At 39.5% G+C, this 11,932-nt stretch overlaps 1 protein-coding gene across 4 annotated transcripts; it reads right to left on the bottom strand.

Moving 5' to 3' along the window:
* Nucleotides 1-5,735: 5,735 nt before the first annotated feature.
* Nucleotides 5,736-7,872, bottom strand: LOC136266745 (uncharacterized). Of its 4 annotated transcripts, XM_066061771.1 has the most exons (8): nucleotides 7,510-7,807; nucleotides 7,363-7,461; nucleotides 6,949-7,291; nucleotides 6,793-6,896; nucleotides 6,696-6,743; nucleotides 6,133-6,183; nucleotides 6,000-6,084; nucleotides 5,736-5,945 (listed from the first exon to the last, which is right to left on the bottom strand). In XM_066061771.1, exons 3-7 carry the CDS (start codon nucleotides 6,998-7,000, stop codon nucleotides 6,019-6,021), a joined length of 321 nt encoding a protein of 106 aa, XP_065917843.1. In that variant the 5' UTR covers nucleotides 7,001-7,291; nucleotides 7,363-7,461; nucleotides 7,510-7,807; the 3' UTR covers nucleotides 5,736-5,945; nucleotides 6,000-6,018. The 4 variants fall into 4 exon arrangements, with proteins under 4 accessions (XP_065917843.1, XP_065917842.1, XP_065917840.1 ...); XM_066061770.1 differs by adding an exon at nucleotides 7,851-7,872 and having other exon boundaries at nucleotides 6,949-7,586; XM_066061768.1 differs by having other exon boundaries at nucleotides 7,363-7,807.
* Nucleotides 7,873-11,932: the final 4,060 nt, after the last annotated feature.

Below are 11,932 nucleotides of genomic sequence, written 5' to 3'. Positions count from 1 at the left end.
TCTGTAACAAGGCAAATCGACTCCTTGGATTCTTAAAAAGAAATCTCCACAATGCACCATCAGAAATTAAAGAACACGTCTACAAACAATTGCTCTTACCATCATTACAATATTGCTCAACCATCTGGGACCCCTATCATCACACTAGTATTAGTAAACTAGAAATGATTCAACACCGCGCTGCTCGTTTCGTTTTGAACAAACCCTGGCACAGATCTAACCAAAACCATGATAGCATCACAGACATGTTAACCAGTCTTGAATGGCCTACACTTCAAAACAGAAGAACAATTGCTAGACTCACCTTCCTATTCAAGATTGTCAGGAACTTACTAGCAATACCTGATCATTGCTTACCGTCACCAACTCCAGTGTCCTCCACCCGTGCTCAACATCCTCTCAAGCTAACTCAATTGCAAACAAGAGTTGATGTGCACAAATACTCCTTCCTCCCTCGAACAATTATTCAATGGAACTCCCTGCAAATTCCTAACATCGACACAATAGATCTTGAAACATTTAAGAACGCTGTAAGTAATGTAATCATAGATATTAGAGTACAGGGATTAGAAACTAGCGCGCGCCCTGAAACACTCCGCCGTTGGTGAATTCATGAGGCCAAAATAGTGTCTTCTGCTCTGGACTACTTTCTACGGGCGTGGAGTATTTCATGACAATCTCTTTATGTTTTACAAGTACTAGGCAAACTCCTATTGTAAGTCTTGTTGTGAGTTTTTGCCGCCATCAATCATTTTAATCTCCGTTGACACGATTTTTTTGTGTACCTGTTGTGTTCATGGTGAGTTCATTTTCGACTGGCAAACAATGCCACAGTAACCCTAAAGTAACATAGTTTTGCATGGTGTATTTCATTTTATTATTCCGCTTGATTAATGCCCTTTGGCAGTCTCATCTCGGTTCTTTAAAATACTACTCCATGATTTATCAACTTCAACACAAGCGCTGTTATGCGAGAAACATCTTTCAGTGGTACTGTGCAAAACTTCAAAGTATTGCGAAGACTTCAGCACTATTTCCCCAGTGGAACTAGACTTCTGTTCTTCGTAACAGGTAGACAAAAAACGGAGGTATCCATTGATGATCAAAATTGTAAATGGCGATGAAAACCACCCAAGACGATTAAACAACAGAAGCCAGAAGCATTAAAAGTCTTGTATATCAACTACAATACCACAAGGTGGTTGAAATCAACTGTAAGACGACTAAACCACAAACTGCCATCCTGTCCGCATGGATTTAATCAATACCGAGGAGTGCTTCAACCACAATCAATGGTAGATATACACGGCGCGCGCTCGGTTGCCTATCCCTTCTCTCTAATATCTATGATGTAATATAATATGTGATTGTAATGCTCATTAGCGTGTTGCCCCTAGTGGGCTTTGCTAATTAACAATAATAATAATAATAGTGTGTTTGATACTAGAGTTATAGGTGACACTTCCCAACAAACGACCAGCTAAATAAATATTTGCACGGTGACCGGCTAAATATCCACTTCGTAATATAAAACATTTAAACAGTGGACAGAGAGGCAAACTCTGCCCAGTCCTGGGATGATGGTATTGTTGCCATCAAAAGGGCAGGTCCAAGGACTGAGCTTTGGGGGACACCAGGTCAGCGTTGAAACCGGGTCGGGTCAACCGGGTCACATTTTTCAGGGTCATCAGGGTCCGACCCGGTTTACAAATTATCCGAGTCTGACTCGGATTGGATCACGTGAGAAACGAAATTGATCGTTTGACGACGTGGAACCTATAAACGCTATTGCGTAGCTCTTTCGCTAGCCACACCCAGTTAGCGCGTTACAAACATACGCTCAGCCATGCCCATTTATTAGTAAGTGCAGTCTGTAGCACGAAACTGTGTCAGCTGTCTGCAAGCTTACGTGGAGCCACGCCCATTAATCGATTATTGTATGAGTTGTATATAGTCTAGTCTTGCAGCAGGATAAGTACTTTTGTGAGCCACACTTATTTTAATATATCGAGAAATTGCTGCACGAAGCCACACCCAATTGCTGTCTGTAAACTCACAGTATTATTATTATTATTATTATTAATACTTTACAGAACTGTACAGATCAATAAACAAAATTAAACAATATTTAAGAGCTTATAACAATTAAATTACAGAGCTGAAGGTCTACCAGTATCTTGCACTGGTAGCCATAATTAATTACTTACAAATTACAATAAGCTATATAACTACAAATAATAATTACAAGGGGTAGCTATAAAGAGTACAAGTTAAAGAATAAAATAGTTTGTAGGAGCTGGAATGTTTAAACATTTGGAACAGGGGCAACGGAAATAAAAAGTACATAGGTTATTACTGTCAAAATTGTTAACAAAATGATTCCAAAAATAATTCTTGAGTTTGAATTTGATAGTTAGGAGGGTTTGGGATAGGTCAATTAATGGTAAGCTGTTCCACAATCTGGGTATACAGTAGAAGTAGGAATTCAGTACACTGATTTTAGATGCTATCATGTGTCTACAAATAATAATTCATGTGCTATCATTCATTCATGCTATCATGTGTCTACAAATAATAATCAATAATAATTCATTCATGCTATCATGTGTCTACAAATCTGGGTATACGGTAGAAGTAGGAATTCAGTACACTGTTTTTAGATGCTATCAGTGGGTTTGGTTCCACAGTAGCTACGTGGAACCAAACCCACTGAATTATAAACTTACCGGCTTAGTTATCACATAACTACTCGTTTACTCAACACGAATCGAACGCTCAAAACGTAGTCTCGCTCGCTCGAGACTACCCGAAGCATAGCTCTTATCGCACGCCTCGGCTTTATTCAAATCCGGGGTCAGTTGGTCATCCGGGTCAGTAGTGATCCGGTTTCAACGCTGACTTGTACAGCAATGGTAAGCTGCAAGCTTCAATTTGAGAAAGCATTCCGTTCCGTGGTTTAATCTATCATTCCGTTCCGTAGAATAGACCCCACGTTTGTCTGGCAATAGCCAGGATAAATTAATATTGGCAGTGGACTCCATCACTCCTATAAATGTTTGTTCCACAGGTTTGAAGTCAACCCTTCTTCCTTGTCTTCTCATTTTAGCTTGGACAAGTTTTAAATTAAAAGAAGGTGTGGAACGTCTCGCAATCACCGATAGAAACATGATGATGGCGATGATCCAGAGGTTGAGTTAGTGGCATATGCAGGAGATGTAGACGCACAGGTCGAAGACAACGAGCCTTACAGGCTGGGATAGCTCGACACGGCTGCAGTGGTGGTTCCTGATGTTCCTGATGCAGCTGTACTGTGTCCCATACTCGTCCCTCCTTCTACCAGCAAGGTGGTAAAATTATAACTCATTCATCGGCCAAACTGAATGATCCGTCACCCCCGCGAGAAATATGTCATTTCGAGAATATCATCCTTAAGGTAAGTTTCAGCTGGGTTGACTTATGAAAGGAACAAAAGATGAATTTATCAGCTAGCTACATAGTTAAGCTGAAAAAAAGATTACTATGATGCGGTAGCTACACAGAAATAGCTAACACGTAAGCTAGCTATACTAACTTTGAACAATCTGCGAATGTTTCAACAGTAACTTGCTGAAAGTATACATCGGCGTGTTGTTCACCTCTCTGGAGAGTGAGGCGGTGCATGCACTGGTAGACATATCCACTGATTTTTGATACTTCGATGATTTGTGCTCACAAGCTGTAGCTATTTATACTAGTGGCACTGTAGACCACAATCTCAGCACTAGATCTCAAACCCAACGCAGTACAATACACAGTACTATTCCTTCTTTGTCCAGTCTGTGACAGTCTTTATGCAGCATAATGAAACAGATAAGGCCACTCCAAATAAATTCTCTGTTTCCCGTCCTGGACTCGGGCATATTTGCATGCGGGCGGGCGGTCCATTTCCATTATTTCATTATAATATTGGCAGCTTTTCAAGCCATTATTTATCTGGTACAGCCATAAAAAGCTGTGTAAAAGCATGATTGAGCTTGTTTCTTCCTTTTTAGTTGCAAAATAACACAAAAGTGAAGTTTGTGAGCACCGTTGACACGTGAGCTGACACTGTTTCAAGATGAGCCTGTCAGTATGCAAGAATAACCAGAAAATAATGGAAGAATACGGAATAATGGAATATTTAGAGCTGACAGTAACCAGATGCGGGCGGTGGACGGGAAATAAGAGAATTAATTTGGAGCGGCCTAATATAGATAGTAGTTAGCTAATCATGTATAGGGTCCACAAACCGAAAATTCGATATCTTCAAATCGACTTACAAACTATAGTCATGTGTAGGGGTAGGTCTAATCAAGAAAACGCTAGAGTGGCAGCAAATTCCATCCATCTCTTCTAGTGAAAATAACGGGAAATGTCTTGAATTCGATCGATTTTTCGCCGTCGTATTTGGCAATGTTATTCTTTTGGGCCAAAACTCTCTCTCAAGCTTTTAGAGGTTGTCCACTCTTACTATGGAGTATAGGTAGTTTAATATAATTAATTAATATTTGGTGGTGGCGTCGCGCACATCGCCTATCAGCGAAAAAAAGACGTTTCGTGATCTGGAGTACAGCAGACTTGCAGGAAATACTGCAACATTTACTGTAGTGATCACCTCCATGTCAAGTACCTGTGTGCAGAATATGGTGTAGATTGAAGTTTGTTGACCATCTAGCTGAGACTAGCCTAGCCAGATTTAGCAAAACTTCCTCTCCGATCCAACAAATACTGCAGTCTCGTGCACATAAGCACCTTTAAGTGTGTGGAATTATGGAAATGATTACTCAGCACAAGTAAAGCTTCCAGCGAAGGCTAGATTACGAACACTTTAATCAATTACGGCATGCGAAACGCGATTTTTCGCACAAAACCAAGCCTCTCGTAGCTAATATATAATTTTACAAAAAATATATTGTGAAATATACTTGACAACTACGCTGAGTGCAGTTAAATAATCATTTTTGTGATTGTTGATTAATTTCATTGACATTCTGTATGAAAAATCGATCATTTTGACTGCTCTATAACTGCTCTATTGGAGAGTTTCCTTCAAATTATACATAGTAGCTATGTTGCATTGGTCTATATAATTTAATGCTGGCATACTGCATGCTATAGTAAAATCATTGTACCTTTTTCTGAAAAATATCTTCTTCCTCATGCTCAACAGGGCTAACAGGTAGTATAGACATAGCATCTGCATTTTTATTATGATATACAATGTACTATTTGGAATGTATATGCTGAGCCCACTTATGCATGGGAGCAGTACTAGCAATAATTATAGTAGCTATCTAAAGCAGAAACCAAGGGCCTGCTCACCAAGGGCTCACTCCAATTCCATAGTTGATGGTAGGGAAGAGTGGCTCTGCCGACTACTGTCAGTGAGAAAATTAAATCAAAAGTTGAGATATATGCCTGAAAGCAATTTTCAAGCCAATTAACAGTTTAATGTACATACATTTTGTTTATTCTATCTGTGTGGGCCACTCTTATACATTCCATGTAATTTTCCAAACTACACTGTTAAAAATAAGGAGTAACTGTTACTCCCCTAGGGGAGTTCCCAGTGTAGGGAGGATTTAACACCCCTATATTTTTGTGGAGAGTAACTAACACCCTGCAAAGGAGTAACAGGAACCCTTTGAAAAATCTATTGTAGGGAGTTTTAGTTACTCTAGGAGAGTTCACATAAGCATGCAAGGTGTTTCCTTTACTCCATGAAATTCTACAAATGACTCCATATAAAATCTCAAATGATGTTAAAGACATACAGCAAAACTGTAACAAAATGTTTAAAATATCCAGCTTTATAATATTCGAAAGTCACTCAAGAGATCAGTAGCAAGGCTTCATTTCATCATCAGCAAACGACGCTTCACTGCCACTTCACTGGAGTTACTGCCTGTCACATGACATATTATCAGCTGTAGTAAATAGCAGTATAGTAAAGAAATATTCAACAATCACACACTTGTTACCTGTATGGCTGAAGGTACATCACACGCAGTTGCCAACAAAGTTGTAAAAACAATTCTGCCAGACCAGCAGCATTGGTAGTGTAAACTAAAATAAGCACAGTTGCTATCATGCAAAACAGTACATTTTTGCTACCTGGAGTTCATCATTTTGTTTGTCTACTTGTTCACTGATTTCTTGCAGCACCTGTAATATATGTTTACAAATTGATGCACAGTCACTGTATGTTAACACACTTACTGGATCAAGGGCGGATCCAGGAGCTGGCAAGGGGAGGGGAGGGGCACAAACAGGCTAAGTTGTGTAGGTGCCGGTTAGGGAGAGCATATTCTCTTGTTAGTTGCTGTATTTTTAAGCAGCAATGATCACTCTTTAGTAGGTTGATTGTCCTTTGCAGATGGTTGTGAAGTCTTAAAAGCTGTTTACAAGGCTATGTAAGTCTTAAACACCAGCCATACGATAATTATTTTAGAGGCACTTAGTACGTACGAAGGTACTGGGTGACAGTTTCACAGCTTTAACTTTAGACTTTGCAATAAATGGTGATAATATGCAGTTTTATATAAATTGATTTTGTTCTGACAACTATGACAAAGTATATAGTATTTCTATCAAAAGAAGCAGCTATGGCTCTTCTACTGAGGGAGAGGGGGGAGGGGGGCATTTGCCCCAAATGCCCCATCCTGGATCCGCCATTTTGGATGTTGTTTAAATTCTATGTTCTCAGTGACATTGAGACATCCGTGCTAAAAAGGTAAATATGTGTTTACGTAACTATAAACATTATCTCCTTACAGGTCTTGGAAAGTTGATGAAGTCGAAGACGCACAATGTACATTGTATCATAAAGATTCTTGTTAACTGCAGACGATATATCTTACTAGTTAATTCCAGTGAATCTGCATGTAATTATGTAAATACACTGACAATGATACATGCTACTGACCTTACCAGCAATATCATTGTGTCCGGCTGCTAACGTTAACTGAAAGCATACGGACATGATATGTACGCCATGTTTAAGCTAGGTGGCTTTCCTCTCCTCCCTCAAGTCTTCAACTTCTTACACACTGAATACTAGTAGCTAGTGGTGAGTGGGCTGAATACTGTACGTACTAATCGGTGATACGGCTGAGTCCGCCGAATTTTATTCTCTTTCCTTATGCCTTGAACTATTTCTGCTGTGTCACGATAAGGCGCCTAAACCCTCACGAGCAGTGGTGACTTCCGTTGCAGCCAGTTTAATAAACCCGGCGTGTCACACAAGACGACTCAAATATGAGCTCAAACGTGCCTGAAGAAAGAATGAACGAGATAGTGAACGTCCAGTAATTATTCACGACCAAGTAAACACTTTAGTATCACCTTTTAAGCACTACAATTCCTCAGAGAAACAAACCGCTTTCAACTACTCAACACGGTTCTGTTGTTAAAGAAGCCGTTTCTATGGTAATACTCTTCACTCTAAATAATGCACTTGTAATAGAAATGGTATTTAATAATTATACATACGTATTTCAAAATATTCTTGACTCTTGAGTAACAATTCGTCCTCCTGCTTTCGTACTGTCCACTATGTCTTGGTTAGTCTGTAAAATAAAACTTGAGTAGCTAAATGGCTGCCATTGAAAAGGAAACCTAAATAATTACTTTCCTTTTTACATTGAGTGGCTAGAATTGAACTGGGTAGTTAATGGAGAAAAGATCATAGTGAGACAGCTATAAGTGGCTCATCATTCAGTTCAGCTATGTGGCCTCAGTAGCTAGTTATATAGCTACTGGCTCACTGAGTTCACCTTAGTTACTATAACTAGCTGGTAATTGGAACTCTTCAGTTTGGTGCTTTCACTTACTTGGAGTTCTCTTTACCCTTAGTGGGTTATACTGTTACTCTCCTAGTAATCCGAACTCCCCTTTTAGAGTAAAATATTTTACTCCCATAGTTACTGTTACTCCCCTGTTTTAACAGTGTACTAAAATTCTGCCTCAAAAACTTTAAAATCAGGACCCAGTGCAGGACAACTTTTCAACTATTTGAATTTTGTGAAAAGATCTTAATATGTGACCGGGCCTACAAAAATAGGGCATGTGGGCACATGATTTTTCCTACTTTTGCAAACTTTCATCACTCATAACGTTTTGTACCAGTATGCTATGGCAATGCAATTTTGAGCATCTAGTAAGAATGTAATTGGCTTTATGACGCAAGTAACAAAATACAAATATTCTGTTCCAGCACTGAGATATGAACTGTAGAGCGATGTGGTATAGTTTGTGCCCACATGCCCTGTTTTCGCAGGCCCAGTCACATATATTAATACAACAAAGTTATCACGATAATTACTCTAATCCAGTGGAATGTGCATGGCTACTGCTCTTATTAAATGTTTGATCTAATCCATTATAACTATGTCAATTTTCAAGTTCCAGTAAATCATCTGATCGGCATCTCATTTTTTTGAAAATCACAATAACTAAACTTCATTTTTAGTGATTTTATGTCATGAAGGTAATACTATGTTTTTAATGTCTTGCACAGGATATGATAATAGCGTTACTATTCGTGTGCTATTTATTATGTGCTATTTATTACAGTCTGTTCTAAACTTAAGCCTTTTTATTCCAAGACTTCCTCCAATCAATATTTCGTGGGCGGACGAATTTTGCTGTAGAAACTTTGTTTTGTTTATTAATTTTTTGTGCGTGTGTTCACGTGAGGAGTGTCCAACAGTTGTTGCCCCTGTACAAGTAAAATACACTGTCAACACAGAGGCTTATTTATTTCCATTGTTATAAGGAGGGCACTGAGAGTTTTCACCATACGTAACTACATCACACGTCGACATTACACACCCGCAAATGTTCTAGAGACATCTACACTACAGCATCATGGTAGACTAATGTTTTCGCTGTTTATACTAGTGTGGCTTCTCAGCATATCAAGACACACGATAGTGTGTCGTGCGGCCCAAAAAGCCGGCGCGCAACACCCGTTTGTATATTTTTTTTTATTCCGACCCTAATGGCACTCCCATCCTCCCCGATCTCTAGTTTGAAGTTAAACCTAATTTAATTTATAAATGACAAAAAGCAGAAGAAAGAAAAGGCGTATATTGACAGGAAGACTGAAAACGCAATTTTCGCACCTCCGTAGCTCTGTGCTGCCTTGATGAAAGATGAAACAAGACGAGCTTTACTGTGAACATGCCCTCCAACTTCAGCACTCCACATTCCAAATTTGAACGAAATCGATTCAAGCGTTCCCGATATATGCGACTTCAAAAATTGGTTTAGTTTCTTCGCTTCTTTCTTCCTCTTTTCGCACACTTACAAAAACTGCTAACGCAATATCCGATTACCTTGAAATGTGGCACACAGAAGGGGGGTATAAAGGCGCATCTCTCTACCAACTTTGGATGGAATACGATAAACAGGCACAGAGTTATTAGCGATTATTCACGAAAAATAGCACAAATATGTTGTCACTCCTACAAGGTAAACCGCTTAAGGGAAGAAGCTGATAATCGGTGGGTGAATAGGATAACTATTGAACCTCAAACCTTTTGTGGTTTGAAAGAAATCGAGCTAAAAACCAGGAAGATACAACGAAAAAACCAACAGTGTGTAACAATTACACAATCAAGATTAGCTAATAAAAACGACTATATAAAGACACACGGTAGTGTGTCGTGCGGCCAAGAAGCCTGCGCGCCACACCGTGAGTATATTAACAGGAAGAAAGAAAACGCAATTTTCACACCTATGTAGCTCTATAATCCCTAATCCGATTGGGACCAAATTTGCTACAGACGTGCCGGCCAGGTAGGGGAGTCTACATACCAAATTTGAAGAGAATCGCTCCAGTCATTTCCGAGATACGAGCGAACAAACTTTCATTTTAATTTCTTCACTTTTTTCTTCTACTTCTTCATTTCGCACACTTCGCAAAATCCGCCAAAACACACGAATTCGTGCTCCAATTAAGCTGAAATTTGGCACACATACACGGCTCATTAAGGCAGATTTTAGTACCAACCTTGGTAGGAATCCGATGAAGATCCACGGAGTTATGACTGATTATTTGCGTAAAATAAGGTCGAAGTTCTGTCACGCCCACAGGGTAAACCCCTTGGAGGAATGAGTTGAAACTTGCTATGTGGATGGAGTAACCATCGTAGGAGTGCCTTTTTGTGGTTAGAAAGGAATCGAGATAAAGACCATGGAGATATGACACAAAACCCAACCTGTGTCACAATTACGCGATCGATTTTTATGAATAAAAAACTATTAGTTTTCACGCCTACCAGGTAACCCGCTTAGATCAATGAGCTGAAAATCAGTATGTAGCTGGAATAATCATCATAGAAAGTCCTTGCAGTAGTACAGAAGAATCGGATTACAAACCACTGAGTTATGATTCGAAAGGCAACTACGTGTAGCAAATGCGAGATCGAGATACTCTAATAGAACAGTCACCCTAATAGAACATTCAGCTACGTTTATAACTTACTCCATTATAGAATTATATTACATTGCAGGTTATTCTGTAGGGAATTCAGCTACAACCAGTTAATCTGATAGACATTTCAGCTACAGGCAAGTCACCCTGTCAAGAGTTTACTTAGAAACAAATCACCCTGTAGAGAGATCAGCTAGAAGAAGTCACCTTGTAGAGAGTTCAGTTACAAAGAAACTATGCACCATGTAGAGAGTTCAGCTGCAAACAAAATCATCCTGTAGAGAGATCAACTAAAAAAAGTCACCTAAATGCTTGTAGAAAGTTCAGCTACAAAGAAACCATCATGTAGAGAGTTCAGCTGCAAAAAAATCACCCTGGAGAGAGTTCAGCTATGAAAAGATCACCCTGTAGAGAGTTCAGCTAGAAGAATTCACCTTATAGAGAGTTCAGCTGTAAATAAATCACCCTGTAGAGAATTCAGGTACAAACAAACCGCCCTGTAGAAAGATCAGCTAGAAGAAGTTACCTTGTAGAGAGTTCAGTTACAAAGAAACCATCATGTAGAGAGTTCAGCTGCAAAGAAATCACGCTGTAGAAAGTTCAGCTATGAATAAATCACCCTTTAGAGAGTTTAGCTGCAAGCAATGCACCCTGTAAAGAGATCAGTTAGAAGAAGTTACCTTGTAGAGAGTTCAGCTACAAAGAAACCATCATGTAGAGAGTTTAGCTGCAAACAAATCACCTGTACAGAACAGCGTTGAACCGGGTCTGGTCATCCGGGTCAACCGGGTCACATTTTCTCCGTCACATCCGGGTCCCACCAGGTTTACAAATTATTTTCCCGGATTGGATCACGTGAGAAACGAAATTGTTCGTTTGACGACGTGGAAACTTATTATGATTATGATTATGATTAAGATTACTGAAAACACAGTTACAAACTGATATGTTCAGGTAAGGAAAAACATTACAAATCACATAGACAAGAGTCACAATTATAAACGCTATCGCGTAGCTCTTTCGTGAGCCACGCCCACCTATCTCGTGACCAACATACGCTCAACTACGCCCATTTATTAGTAAGTGCAATATGTAGCACTAAACTGAGGGTATTTATGGTGAGGGGTAGTTATTGTCAGTAAGTGATGACGTTTTTTTTTGTTTTTTTTTGGTCTTCAACCTACAGCTAGGCTGAAGTTGCAATATTTACTCAACACGAATCGAACGCTCAAAACGTAGTCTCGCTCGCTCGAGACTAGCCGAAACATAGCTCTTATCGTACGCCTCGGCTTTAATTAATCCGGGTCTGACCCGGATTGCTATCCGGTTCAGTGGGTCATCCGGGTCAGCAGTAGTGACCCGGTTTCAACGCTGGTACAAAATTCGGCTACAAACACATCACCCTGTGGAGAGATCAGCTAGAAGAAGTTACCTTGTAGATAGTTAGTATTTAGTATTTGTGATTTAGGATACATA

Source organism: Dysidea avara, chromosome 9, assembly GCF_963678975.1.
Source record: "Dysidea avara chromosome 9, odDysAvar1.4, whole genome shotgun sequence".
Taxonomy (NCBI): domain Eukaryota; kingdom Metazoa; phylum Porifera; class Demospongiae; order Dictyoceratida; family Dysideidae; genus Dysidea; species Dysidea avara.
Note: the sequence above shows the minus strand (reverse complement) of the source record. Positions and strands in the feature narration are given on the sequence as shown.